General features: G+C 48.9%; 1 protein-coding gene across 2 annotated transcripts in view; it reads right to left on the minus strand.

Moving 5' to 3' along the window:
- The window catches only part of DQX1 (DEAQ-box RNA dependent ATPase 1), a 60,824-nt gene extending 45,252 nt beyond the window's left edge, over window positions 1–15,572 (minus strand). Inside the window, exon 1 of one of the 2 annotated variants that reach the window (XM_073564734.1) lies at window positions 15,420–15,572. Coding sequence is in view for 1 of the 2 variants with exons in the window: in XM_073564733.1 (XP_073420834.1) it covers window positions 15,315–15,355 (41 nt within the window). In the remaining variant the exon portion in view is untranslated. The other variant, XM_073564733.1, reaches the window with a different exon arrangement.
- Between the last annotated feature and the right edge of the window lie 22 nt (window positions 15,573–15,594).

Below are 15,594 nucleotides of genomic sequence, written 5' to 3' on the forward strand. Positions count from 1 at the left end.
CCTAGAGATAGCAAGAGAGGCTATGGTTCGGCTGGGTTTGCGGAAAGATGTGGTTCCGGTACCCAAAGCTCTGATTGGGAGAATCATTGGAAGATCCGGGAAGGTGATGCAAGACCTCGTGAATATCTCCGGTGTGGTGAGGATCCCTCCTGATGATGAAGACCCGGTATCCAGTGAAGTGGGTAGAATTCCCATCATCGTGGTTGGCTCCATGGAGAGCCTGAGAGACTTTCGGATGCTTGTGGAGTATCGAGTGGGGTACCTGCGAGAAATTGAGCAGTTGAGGCAGGACCGCCGGCGAATTAATAAAGAAGCACAGAATACCAGGTGGCGGCCGCCTCCAACCCAAGATGTAAGGACCCGAAGGGTTCCTCCAAGTAGTGACATGGCAGGTGGCCGAAGAATGTCAGCAAGTGGCAGTTCGACGGGCCGTGCGAGGCTGAGAGACCGCAGTTCCTGTGAGACGCTGAATGGGTCAGACTCAGGCCAGACAGTAGGACCGATTTAAGACTGATAACCGTACCAACCGGGAGAGCCGGTCAGTGGGAGAACGGTCAGGTGACGAAGCGCACTCTAGGAGGGTGGTGACTAAACAGTGTCTGATGACGCAGACAGACTGCAACTGGAGGGTCAAAGACAATGACCGATATTTTGACCGCTGGGGGCGGGGGAGGCCTAACGTAGAAATGAGGCCGGACGACAGAGGGAGACGGTTCTCTCGACCTATGGGGCAAGGTGTAATGAGTGCCCGGTCTCGAGATCCTGGTGTAAGATTGTGTGTTCAACCCCACAAGTTTGAACAGAGGGGCGGGGTATGTGGTGTATTGACCAGTGTCCACTAGGGGGCGCTGTGTGGATGTCCCAAGAGTGTGAGCGGTTGAAGAGCCATTATGTATCTCAAGGTGGGTGACCTTGAGATAGAGACATATGAATGTTTATGAACGCTATTGTAAAGTATATACAGTATGTCTGTGTGAAGGACCTGTGGTGAGGTCATAGTCATGTGACACGGTGGGCGTGGCTATGGACCATATAATGTGGCCAGGGTAGGTCACATGTAGTGAATGCTGGGACCTGATTGGTCCAGTTTGGAAGGTCCCATGAGGAGAAGGATCTCCTCACTATCAGCCTGTGGAGCGGCTGTGTGTAATGGCGGCCAGCGTCTGAGAGTCCCTGAGGAGTGAGTGGATGTCTGCAGCCTGGAGAAACAGCCATGTGGGAACCCTGACGTGGGTGAGAGAACCCTGGGGCTGAATAGCCTGTACAATGGACGCTATGCTGTCATGTGAAGCTATATCATGGACGCTACGCTGTTGTATATTGCTGCGGTGGTTTATGATGGTGAATAAACCTCATGGAGTGTTATGGATTATGAAAACCTGAGCTGATCTGATTGTGTGGCTGCCAAGCGAGTGTCCCCCAACCATGAATGACAGCGCTACCTCAAATACCTATGTAGGGGGGGGTGTATATACCTATGTAGGGGGGGGGTGTATATACCTATGTAGGGGGGGTGGTGTATATACCTATGTAGGGGGGGGTGGTGTATATACCTATGTAGAAGGGGTGTGTATATACCTATGTAGAAGGGGTGTGTATATACCTATGTAGGGGGGGTGTGTATATACCTATGTAGGGGGGGGGGTGTATATACCTATGTAGGGGGGGGGTGTATATACCTATGTAAGGGGGGTGTGTATATACCTATGTAGGGGGGGTGTGTATATACCTATGTAGGGGGGGGGTGTATATACCTATGTAGGGGGGGGGTGTATATACCTATGTAGGGGGGGGGTGTATATACCTATGTAGGGGGGGGGTGTATATACCTATGTAGGGGGGGGTGTATATACCTATGTAGGGGGGGTGTATATACCTATGTAGGGGGGGGGTGTATATACCTATGTAGAGGGGGGGTGTATATACCTATGTAGAGGGGGGGTGTATATACCTATGTAGAGGGGGGGTGTATATACCTATGTAGAGGGGGGTGTATATACCTATGTAGAGGGGGGGTGTATATACCTATGTAGAGGGGGGGTGTATATACCTATGTAGAGGGGGGGTGTATATACCTATGTAGAAGGGGGGTGTATATACCTATGTAGAGGGGGGGTGTATATACCTATGTAGAGGGGGGGTGTATATACCTATGTAGAGGGGGGGGGGTGTATATACCTATGTAGGGGGGGGGTGTATATACCTATGTAGGGGGGGTGCTGTATATACCTATGTAGGGGGGGTGCTGTATATACCTATGTAGGGGGGGTGCTGTATATACCTATGTAGGGGGGGTGCTGTATATACCTATGTAGGGGGGGTGCTGTATATACCTATGTAGGGGGGGTGCTGTATATACCTATGTAGGGTGCTGTATATACCTATGTAGGGGGGTGTATATACCTATGTAGGGGGGTGTATATACCTATGTAGGGGGGTGTATATACCTATGTAGGGGGGGTGTATATACCTATGTAGGGGGGGTGTATATACCTATGTGGGGGGGGTGTATATACCTATGTAGGGGGGGGTGTATATATACCTATGTAGGGGGGGTGTATATACCTATGTAGGGGGGGTGTATAAATACCTATGTAGGGGGGGGGGTGTATATACCTATAGTTGTGGCCAAAAGTATTCACACCCCTGCAATTCTGTCAGATAATATTCCGTTTCTTCCTGAAAATGATTGCAAACACAAATTCTTTGGTATTATCTTCATTTAATTTGTCTTCAATGAAAAAACACAAAAGAGAATGAAGCAAAAAGCAAAACATTGATCATTTCACACAAAGCTCCAAAAATGGGCCAGACAAAAGTATTGGCACCCTCAGCCTAATACTTGGTTGCACAACCTTTAGCCAAAATAACTGTTACCAACCGCTTCCGGTAACCATCAATGAGTTTCTTACAATGCTCTGCTGGAATTTTAGACCATTCTTCTTTGGCAAACTGCTCCAGGTCCCTGATATTTGAAGGGTGCCTTCTCCAAACTGCCATTTTTAGATCTCTCCACAGGTATTCTATGGGATTCAGGTCTGGACTCATTGCTGGCCACCTTAGAAGTCTCCAGTGCTCTCTCTCAAACCATTTTCTAGTGCTTTTTGAAGTGTGTTTTGGGTCATTGTCCTGCTGGAAGACCCATGACCTCTGAGGGAGACCCAGCTTTCTCACACTGGGCCCTACATTATGCTGCAAAATTTGTTGGTAGTCTTCTGACTTCATAATGCCATGCACACGGTCAAGCAGTCCAGTGCCAGAGGCAGCAAAGCAACCCCAAAACATCAGGGAACCTCCACCATGTTTGACTGTAGGGACCGTGTTCTTTTCTTTGAATGCCTGTTTTTCTCGCCTGTAAACTCTATGTTGATGCCTTTGCCCAAAAAGCTCTACTTTTGTCTCATCTGACCAGAGAACATTCTTCCAAAACGTTTTAGGCTTTTTCTGGTAAGTTTTGGCAAACTCCAGCCTGGCTTTTTTATGTCTCGGGGTAAGAAGTGGGGTCTTCCTGGTTCTCCTACCATACAGTCCATTTTCATTCAGATGCCGACGGATAGTACGGGTTGACACTGTTGTACCCTCGGACTGCAGGGCAGCTTGAACTTGTTTGGATGTTAGTGGAGGTTCTTTATCCAATATCCGCACAATCTTGCGTTGAAATCTCTTGTCAATTTTTCTTTTCCGTCCACATCTAGGGAGGTCAGCCACAGTGCCATGGGCTTTACACTTCTTGATGACACTGCGCACGGTAGACACAGGAACATTCAGGTCTTTGGAGATGGACTTGTAGCCTTGAGATTGCTCATGCTTCCTCACAATTTGGTTTCTCAAGTCCTCAGACAGTTCTTTGGTCTTCTTTCTTTTCTCCATGCTCAATGTGGTGCACACAAGGACACAGGACAGAGGTTGAGTCAACTTTAATCCATGTCAGCTGGCTGCAAGTGTGATTTAGTTATTGCCAACACCTGTTAGGTGCCACAGGTAAGTTACAGGTGCTGTTAATTACACAAATTAGAGAAGCATCACAGGATTTTTCCAACAGTGCCAATACTTTTGTCCACCCTCTTTTTTATGTTTGGTGTGGAATTATATCCAATTTGGCTTTAGGACAATTCTTTTTGTGTTTTTTTCATTTAAGACAAATTAAATGAAGATAATAACAAAGAATTTGTGTTTGCAATCATTTTCAGGGAGAAACTGAGTATTATCTGACAGAATTGCAGGGGTGCCAATACTTTTGGCCACAACTGTATGTAGGGGGTGATATAGAAGAGTTAATGGTTTGCTTTATATCCCTTTAATTACCTTTAAGACTTCAATTGCCTATTATTGCTATGTGTTGTTCTTATGTAGACTATTAGTCTCTGTTCTCCAGGACACTATACTTGTTATCATATTTGTTCTCCATAGTCAGGCACAGCGTGTTCTGGGTACATGGTAACATGGCATAACCCTGAGGTGATGGTGGGTGATGATGGGGGCCACATGAGCTCCATAGAGTCACATATTGCTGTAAATGGTATAAAAGTTTGCCTTGTGTTTCATTACGTCAGAAAAAGTGATTTGACCACGGCTCGTGTGTGTCGAGTCTCTTTGTCTCCAAGCTCTTCTCATCAGAAGGGCGAAAATCTCACAATCCAAACTCACTGGTGATCTGGCATCCCTGACGCTTGGTCAGAACAAAAAGCAGCTACGACAGGGGGTGTATACACACCTATGTAAGGGTGGGGTGTATACACACCTATGTAAGGGTGGGGTGTAGATTCAAGATTCAAAGAATTTTTATAGGCAGGACTAAATACACATTAGTTTTGCCAAAGCAAGTGTACAGAAAGGAATAGGGATAGGGACTGTAGGAAAGGTGGATGGGGCAGATCCAGGATGGGGGCTACAGAAGTCCATGGCATAGGGAAGGTGGATGGGGGGGATGGGGGCAGATCCAGGGTGGGGCTATAGAAGTCCATGGCATAGGGGAGGTGGATGGGGGCAGATCCAGGATGGGGGCTACAGAAGTCCATGGCATAGGGAAGGTGGATGGGGGCAGATCCAGGATGGGGGCTACAGAAGTCCATGGCATAGGGAAGGTGGATGGGGGCAGATCCAGGGTGGGGCTATAGAAGTCCATGGCATAGGGAAGGTGGATGGGACAGATCCAGGGTGGGGGCTATAGAAGTCCATGGCATAGGGAAGGTGGATGGGGGGATGGGGCAGATCCAGGATGAGGCTATAGAAGTCCATGGCATAGGGGAGGTGGATGGGGGCAGATCCAGGGTGGGGCTATAGAAGTCCATGGCATAGGGAACGTGGATGGGGCAGATCCAGGGTGGGGCTATAGAAGTCCATGGCATAGGGGAGGTGGATGGGGCAGATCCAGGATGGGGCTACAGAAGTCCATGGCATAGGGGAGGTGGATGGGGGGGATGGGGGCAGATCCAGGGTGGGGCTATAGAAGTCCATGGCATAGGGAAGGTGGATGGGGGCAGATCCAGGATGGGGGCTACAGAAGTCCATGGCATAGGGAAGGTGGATGGGGGCAGATCCAGGGTGGGGGCTATAGAAGTCCATGGCATAGGGAAGGTGGATGGGGGGGATGGGGCAGATCCAGGATGAGGCTATAGAAGTCCATGGCATAGGGGAGGTGGATGGGGGGGATGGGGGCAGATCCAGGGTGGGGCTATAGAAGTCCATGGCATAGGGAAGGTGGATGGGGCAGATCCAGGGTGGGGCTATAGAAGTTCATGGCATAGGGAAGGTGGATGGGGGCAGATCCAGGATGGGGGCTACAGAAGTCCATGGCATAGGGAAGGTGGATGGGGGCAGATCCAGGGTGGGGGCTATAGAAGTCCATGGCAGAGGGAAGGTGGATGGGGCAGATCCAGGATGGGGCTATAGAAGTCCATGGCATAGGGGAGGTGGATGGGGGGGATGGGGCAGATCCAGGGTGGGGGCTATAGAAGTCCATGGCAGAGGGAAGGTGGATGGGGCAGATCCAGGATGGGGATACAGAAGTCCATGGCATAGGGAAGGTGGATGGGGGGGATGGGGCAGATCCAGGGTGGGGGCTATAGAAGTCCATGGCATAGGGAAGGTGGATGGGGGGGATGGGGCAGATCCAGGATGAGGCTATAGAAGTCCATGGCATAGGGAAGGTGGATGGGGCAGATCCAGGGTGGGGGCTATAGAAGTCCATGGCATAGGGAAGGTGGATGGGGGGATGGGGCAGATCCAGGGTGGGGGCTATAGAAGTCCATGGCATAGGGAAGGTGGATGGGGGGGATGGGGCAGATCCAGGGAGGGGGCTATAGAAGTCCATGGCATATCATAGTTCTCTTTCTCGCAGTCTATGACATTCGGTCACATATTGCGCTGCTATCTCCACTGGTATATACCTATGTAGGGGGGGGGTGTATATACCTATGTAGAGGGGGGTGTATATACCTATGTAGAGGGGGGGTGTATATACCCCGCCCACCATTCCAGGAGTAAGCAGCACTGAACATGAGCTCCTGAATTTTCATCACTTTATACCTTGTAATGAGGAAACTTTAGGGCACAACCTGGAAAAATTCATCCCCGTGGAATACAGAAGTGAACAGGACGGAGCCGGACTAAAGATTTTATGAAAAAGGAGGAAAAAATAAGTTCCAAAGGACAAAACAAGAATCCCCTGGAGGACAGACAGCAACCACCAGGCAGCACCAGGTCTGACATCCAGAGGACAGCACCCGCAGGTAGGACCATCCTCAGCCTCACCACACTCAGAATCTTGCTAGAACTTAAAACTATCAGAAATAAGAATTAGAAAAATGGAAAATGTTAATTTGGAACAAGGGAAACTGAACAAAGTAAATGTTGATAGAGAGCCGGAGACACAAGGCAGCAGGGGGTCTAAGATCGTGGAGATAACACACTCTGAAGGGCAGAAGAACAGTCATGCAAAGAAAGCCATAAAAACTGCCACAATTAGAGAAAACCCAGAGACCCTGTATGCAGACTTCACATCTAGTGAGGAAGAGAAAAGGAAAACCAATGTGTTATTCTTCACAGAGCATCTCCCGGCCTGGCCCACCGCCCTGTGCAAGCAATATCAACACACAACCAAGTCTGATACCAATAATAGCCGGCAGATCAGAGTCAGAAACCATGAAGACGACGAATGCAGCTCACTCACCATCACTCTGTACAACAGTGGCACCGTCCTGGTGCAAGGGACTGAGGACAATCTGGGGCAATTTGAAGACAGGTTCCCTCATATTAAACTCCAGGCCCAATCCCACAAAGAACAACAAACCCCAGCCACCTCTGATATCCACACCATTACAGCCACCTCTGATGTCCACAGGCCTACAGAGACCTCCAGAGACACCACTGCCCCCAATGCTTCACACCCCTCACCCCAGACCCTCAGAGACTGTTTATCTCAATTAGAAAGAGAATTTGTACAATTTAAGGAAGAACATCTGAGAAACACTGGTGACAGAAATGCGAATGACCACATAGTTATTGAGATAAGCAAACTGAAATGTGAATACAGGTCATCCCTGCAGGAAATAAGAGCCGCAATGTGTGAACTGCAGGAAGAAAATGCCATGCTGAGACAGGAGATAGAAAAGCTGAAAGCACCAACACCTGGACATCTGAGCCAGGAGGGGGCCATGGAAACGAGGAGTGGAGAGGACATGACCTCCACTGGCCAGGAGGCTGAGAGGCCAAACAACCCCAATATGGAGGAACCGGAGTCTAATCAAAGTGAGCCAGAAACAAGACCCATAGAGGAGAGAAGAGAACCTGCTACCAGCATAATCTCCAGCACAGACCCCCATCAGCAGCCACATCCCCCACCAACATCACAAAGTGCTGACACCGTCCTCATAATGGACTCAAATGGGAAATACCTGAATACAAGGCGGCTATTCCCAGGAAAAAGGGTCAAAAAAATCCGCTGTGCAACTATTGAGCAGGTGACAGCGGTCATCAATAATCCACGGTTCTCCAACCCAAACCATATCATTATACACACCGGCACAAACAATCTGCCAGACCAGCACCAGCAGATCTCAGGAGAACTGGCCCAACTAGCAAAGACGGCACAACTAAGATTCCCTCTCATCCCTCGGCATCACAGACTTGGCCCTCTCCTGGATCTCATCATACCTAACAGACCGGACATTCAGCGTCTCCCACTCACACACCACCTCCTCACCTCGCCCCCTATCTGTCGGAGTCCCACAAGGTTCAGTCCTAGGGCCCCTGCTGTTCTCTATTTACACCTTTGGCCTGGGACAGCTCATAGAATCTCATGGCTTTCAGTATCATCTTTATGCTGATGACACACAGATCTACATCTCTGGACCAGATATCACCTCCCTACTAACCAGAATCCCTCAATGTCTGTCCACGATTTCATCCTTCTTTTCCACTAGATATCTGAAACTCAACATGGACAAAACAGAATTCATCATCTTTCCCCCATCTCACGTGACCCCCCCTACGAACCTATCGATTACAGTAAATGGCTGCCCACTCTCCCCAGTCCCACAAGCTCGCTGCCTCGGAGTAATCCTTGATGCTGATCTCTCCTTCAAACCACATATCCAAGCCCTTTCCACTTCCTGCCGACTTCAACTCAAAAATATTTCACGCATCCGTTCATTCCTCACCCAAGAATCTGCAAAAACCCTAGTCCATGCCCTCATCATCTCTCGCCTTGACTACTGCAACCTCATGCTCTGCGGCCTCCCCTCAAACACTCTCGCACCCCTCCAATCTATTCTAAACTCTGCTGCCCGACTAATCCACCTGTCCCCCCGCTATTCCCCAGCTTCTCCCCTCTGTCAATCCCTTCACTGGCTCCCAATTGCCCAGAGACTCCATTACAAAACCCTAACCATGACATACAAAGCCATCCACAACTTGTCTCCTCCATACATCTGTGACCTCGTCTCCCGGTACTTTCCTGCACGCAACCTCCGATCCTCACAAGATCTCCTTCTCTACTCCCCTCTTATCTCCTCTTCCCACAATCGCATACAAGATTTCTCTCGCGCATCTCCCCTACTCTGGAACTCTCTACCACAACATATCAGACTCTCACCTACCATCGAAACCTTCAAAAAGAGCCTGAAGACCTACCTCTTCCGACAAGCCTACAACCTGCAGTAACCACCGATCGACCAAACCGCTGCACGACCAGCTCTACCCTCACCTACTGTATTATCACCCATCCCTTGAAGATTGTGAGCCCTCGCGGGCAGGGTCCTCTCTCCTCCTGTACCAGTTATGACTTGTATTGTTTAAGACTATTGTACTTGTTTTTATGTATACCCCCCTCACATGTAAAGCGCCATGGAATAAATGGCGCTATAACAATAAATAATAATAATAATAATAATTCCCAGACAGCAAAATCATCCTGTCATCTCTGCTCCCAAGAAAGGACATATCCAACCACACCATCCAGAACATCAATATGGACCTAACAGCAAGAATGAAATCTGTGCCAGGAGTGATTCTGGCCCAACACCCCTCCATAAATCACCATCACCTCTATGACAAATCAGGGGTCAGCCTTCTGGCCAAAGAGCTGAAGGACATTGTACTAAACAGAGACCACCCTAGGCCTGGAGCCAACACCAGCCAGAATCCCATGAAAAGACCCCCAACAATAAGAAGGAAAGAAACAACAATTATATCAAAGGAAGCTGAAAACATACACCCTCACCCAAAATTGGACCATCAGAGGAGGAGACCACCATGGAGGAGTTCACCGACCTCACACAGAGACATGCGAAACAGAGGCATACAGAGCAGAGACATGGAGGAGATAAAGACTCTACTCAACACAGTGTGCAGGAAACTAATGTGACTGGACGGAAACAACACCATTAATAAACCAGTCAGAGATCCGGTGTGTCCTACACAGCCATACTCATTACAAAGTATATACACCCAAGATATATAGAAAAATGACCTCACTTACAATCAGCAGCTGGAATATTCAGGGTCTCAACACCTCGGCCTTTGGATGTAAAACAAATGACCCTGACTTTATACAAAGACTGAGAAATATAGACATTCAGATCCTCCTGGAAACATGGACCAGAGCCGAAGACGAATCTCTGGTGCCCATCGGATACAGGGAAATCTCTGTCCCTGCCCTGAAAAATAAAAACATCACACAGGGTCGGAGCTCAGGAGGAATACTGATCTGGCATAAAGAGGAGCTCCACCAGGACATCAAACCGGTGAAGAGAGGAGGCAGCCACATATGGATCAGGATCAGCAGCTCCATCCTCACCTCTCAGTCTGATGTCTATCTCTGCGCCACCTATATACCACCGCCAGAGTCACCCTACTTCAATCCAGACTGCTTCGAGATCTTACAAAGAGAAGCCGCCCACTATCAGGGCCTGGGCAAAGTTCTCATCTTTGGAGACCTCAATGCAAGAACAGGGAGAGAAAACGACTTCCTGACCACGGATGGGAACATCTACATATTTGGAGCAGAGAATGACGGCCAAGACTCAGTAGTCACAGAGAGAAACAGCTATGACAGTACAGTCAACAAAAGTGGTAAAAAGCTCCTGAACGTATGCAGAAGTTTAGGACTTCATATTCTTAACGGACTAACCAAAGGAGACTCCTTAGGGAGGTGCACACTAAACTCCCATGTAGGGAGGAGTGTAGTAGATTATGCCATTACAGATATGAACCTGGCAAATATCAGCGCCTTCATAGTCTCCCCACAAACGCACCTGTCAGACCACAACCAACTTCTTCTGTACCTGAAATCTACAGAGAAACCATCCACTCAAAAGCCTCAGCAGAGCGGCCTCTTCACCCGGCCTCCATCCTATAAATGGCACAAAACGTCGGCATTAAAGTATAAAGAGGCTCCCAGCAGACCTGAAATACAGCGGATGCTCCACCACTTCTACAACTACGAGTACCAGCCTAACCCAAAGGGAGTGAGTCAAGCTGCAAAAGACCTCAACAATATATTCTATGCAATGGCCAGACTGTCCGACCTTAAAAAAGTCAACTACAAGAGACCAAAAGAAAAACAGATCAATGGATGGTTTGACAGAGAATGTAAAGCCGTACGGAAGACCCTGAGAACAGCCTCAAACAAGAAACACAGAGACCCCAACCACCCGAGTATGAGGGAAGCCTATGAAACCATACAAAGGCAGTACAAAACCATCCTCAGGAGGAAGAAGCAGAGTTACATCTCCACCAAACTTAACCAACTCCAAGACGCCCTCCAAGACAACTCCTTCTGGGAACTATGGAACCACATGGGCACAAAAGACAAGAAAGACAACATCCATATCCAAAATGGCAACATCTGGCTCCAGTACTTCAGAGACCTCTATAAAGAGATTCCAAAGGAAGAACTAAGCCAAGAACAGGAAAGCATAATGGCAAAACTAAAAGCAATGGAGGAAAAAGTAAAAAATTTCCAAAACCCCGTGGATGCACCTATTACATTACAGGAAGTAGCAGAGAGAATCTCTTCCATAAGATGTAGAAAAGCCGGTGGCCTGGATGGAATCCTACCAGAAATGCTGAAGTGCAGCCCACCAGAAATACAGGCCGCAATGGTTAAACTCTTCAATATTGTGCTAAGTGCCGGCTACTTCCCTCCTACCTGGAATCAAGGCCTCATCACACCCATCCACAAGAATGGGGACAGGTATGACCCAGCCAACTACAGAGGAATATGTGTCAGCAGCAACCTGGGAAAACTGTTCAACAGCATCCTGAACAAGAGGATCCTCAGTTTCCTCACCGAGCACAACGTCCTCAGCAAGAGCCAAGCAGGGTTCATGCCAAACCACCGCACTACTGACCACATCTACACCCTGCACAGCCTCATTCAGAGCCACGTCCACAATACAAAGAACGGGAAGATATACGCCTGTTTCGTGGACTTTAAAAAGGCCTTTGATTCGGTGTGGCACCCAGGCTTATTCCTGAAACTGCTGGAGAGCGGAATAGGAGGAAAGACCTATGATGTTATCAAAAGCTCCTACACCGAGAACCTCTGCAGTGTGAGTGTGAACGGCAGAAGAACGGCCTGTTTCCAGCAGAGCCGGGGAGTCAGACAAGGCTGCAGCCTAAGCCCAACGCTCTTCAACATTTACATCAACGAGCTGGCTACCGCTCTGGAATCTTCCACAGCACCAGGTCTCACCCTCCACGACGTGCAGGTGAAATTCCTGCTGTATGCAGATGACCTGCTGCTTCTGTCACCAACCGAGAAAGGCCTCCAAGACAACCTGAAAATCTTAGAGAAATTCAGCTCCACCTGGGCTCTACCGGTCAACCTAAAGAAAACCAACATCATGGTGTTCCAGAAGATAAAGAGAAAATCAGACCAGCACCCTTCATTTATCATCAACAACTGCGCCCTTACAGGAACGGACAAATATACCTATCTGGGCCTAGAGATTCACCGATCAGGGAGCTTCAAACAAGCCATAGAGACCCTGAAAGACAAGGCCTGCAAAACCTTCTATGCCATCCGAAGGAAACTCTACCATCTAAAGCCACCAGTGAGGGTCTGGTTAAAAGTCTTCGACTCTATCATCGCCCCAATCCTCCTGTATGGCAGCGAAGTCTGGGGTCCTCACACCTACCCAGACTGGTCAAGGTGGGATTCAAGCCCAACAGAAATATTCCACCTGGAATTCTGCAAGCACCTTCTCCAAGTCCATCGGAGCACCTCCAACAGTGCTTGCCGGGCCGAGCTGGGCAGATTCCCTCTACACCTAACGGTTCTAAAGAGGGCACTGTCATTCCGGGCTCACCTACGTAGGAGCAATCCAAGCTCCCATCACCATAAAGCCCTGACACATGTAGGGGAAACAGAAAAACCAGGACCCTCGGAACAGCTCACCCAAACCCAACCTGACCAGAAAACCAATCACAACAACCTGACAAAAGCCGGAATCAGGAAGATGGTAGACGAAGGCCAGGAGAGGTACGTAAGTGACTGGAAGAACGACATCAGCTCACAGAAACTGACCATGTACCAGAGTCTACAGAGAGACTACAGACTGGCCCCATACCTGGAGAAACTCCAGGACCCCAAAGACCGCAAGATCCTGAGCCGGTATAGACTCAGTGCCCACAGTCTGGCCATCGAATCCGGCCGACACAGGCAGAGCTACAAGCCCAGGGAGGAAAGACTGTGCCAACACTGTGACCAGGAGGCCCTGGAGGATGAGACCCACTTCCTGCTACACTGCTCCAAGTACTCAGCAGTGAGGGACACTCACTTCAGGAGACTCTCACATCTCTTCCCGGATTTCACCACCATGAAGGAGGAAGAGAAAGCATACATCCTGCTGGGGAAGAAGAGAGAGCAGTGGAGATAGCAGCGCAATATGTGAACGAATGCCATAGACTGCGAGAAAGAGAACTCTGATATGCCATGGACTTCTATGGCACCCACCCTGGATATGCCCCAATCCCCCATCCAACTTCCCTATGCCATGGACTTCTATAGCCCCAACCTGGATCTGCCCCATCCACCTTTCCTATAGCCCCTTCCCAACATCCCTACAGTCCCTATCCCTATTCCCTTCTGTACACCTGCTTTGGCAAAACTAATGTGTATTTAGTCCTGCCAATAAAGCTTCTTTGAATCTTGAATCTATACCTATGTAGAGGGGGGGGTGTATATACCTATGTAGAGGGGGGGGGTGTATATACCTATGTAGGGGGGGTGTGTATATACCTATGTAGGGGGGGTGTGTATATACCTATGTAGGGGGGGTGTATATATACCTATGTAGGGGGGGTGTATATATACCTATGTAGGGGGGGTGTATATATACCTATGTAGGGGGGGTGTATATATACCTATGTAGGGGGGGTGTATATATACCTATGTAGGGGGGGGTGTATATATACCTATGTAGGGGGGGTGTATATATACCTATGTAGGGGGGGTGTATATATACCTATGTAGGGGGGGTGTATATACCTATGTAGGGGGGGTGTATATACCTATGTAGGGGGGGTGTATATACCTATGTAGGGGGGGTGTGTATATACCTATGTAGGGGGGGGTGTATATATACCTATGTAGGGGGGGGGGGGGAATATATACCTATGTAGGGGGGGTGTATATATACCTATGTAGGGGGGGTGTATATATACCTATGTAGGGGGGGTGTATATATACCTATGTAGGGGGGGTGTATATATACCTATGTAGGGGGGGTGTATATACCTATGTAGGGGGGGTGTATATACCTATGTAGGGGGGGTGTATATACCTATGTAGGGGGGGTGTGTATATACCTATGTAGGGGGGGGTGTATATATACCTATGTAGGGGGGGGGGGAATATATACCTATGTAGGGGGGGTGTATATATACCTATGTAGGGGGGGTGTATATATACCTATGTAGGGGGGGTGTATATACCTATGTAGAGGGGGGGTGTATATACCTATGTAGGGGGGTGTATATACCTATGTAGGGGGGGTGTATATACCTATGTAGGGGGGGTGTGTATATACCTATGTAGGGGGGGTGTGTATATACCTATGTAGGGGGGGTGTATATACCTATGTAGGGGGGGTGTATATACCTATGTAGGGGGGGTGTATATACCTATGTAGGGGGGGGTGTATATATACCTATGTAGGGGGGGGGGGAATATATACCTATGTAGGGGGGGTGTATATACCTATGTAGGGGGGGTGTGTATATACCTATGTAGGGGGGGGTGTATATATACCTATGTAGGGGGGGGGGGAATATATACCTATGTAGGGGGGGTGTATATATACCTATGTAGGGGGGGTGTATATACCTATGTAGGGGGGGTGTATATACCTATGTAGGGGGGGTGTATATACCTATGTAGGGGGGTGTGTATATACCTATGTAGGGGGGGGTGTATATATACACCTATGTAGGGGGGGGGGAATATATACCTATGTAGGGGGGGTGTATATACCTATGTAGGGGGGGTGTATATACCTATGTAGGGGGGGTGTGTATATACCTATGTAGGGGGGGTGTATATACCTATGTAGGGGGGGTGTATATACCTATGTAGGGGGGGTGTATATATACCTATGTAGGGGGGGTGTATATATACCTATGTAGGGGGGGTGTATATATACCTATGTAGGGGGGGTGTATATACCTATGTAGGGGGGGTGTATATATACCTATGTAGGGGGGGGTGTATATACCTATGTAGGGGGGGTGTATATACCTATGTAGGGGGGGTGTATATATACCTATGTAGGGGGGGTGTATATATACCTATGTAGGGGGGGTGTATATACCTATGTAGGGGGGCGTATACATATGCGGGGTGTGTAGACATAGCTGTGTCCTCCCCCCGCCGGCGGCTCCGTTCCGCTCCCTCCTCAGCCCCTCCGGGGTCTCACCTGTCAGACACGCTTCCTCTTCCGCCCTTCTCCTCTTACTTCCGCCCTCACGTCGCCACTTCCGGTCAGTGTGACACCCCGTACTCGGAAAGCAGAAGAGGCGTCATGTCCGCCAGCACTTCCCAGCATCCTCCACGGCACCATTCACCCCCAGTAATAAGACGGAGACTCATGA

The sequence above is a fragment of the Dendrobates tinctorius genome, unplaced genomic scaffold (genome assembly GCF_039654945.1).
Source record: "Dendrobates tinctorius isolate UK_male_01 unplaced genomic scaffold, ASM3965494v1 ptg000483l, whole genome shotgun sequence".
Classification (NCBI taxonomy): Eukaryota; Metazoa; Chordata; class Amphibia; order Anura; family Dendrobatidae; genus Dendrobates; species Dendrobates tinctorius.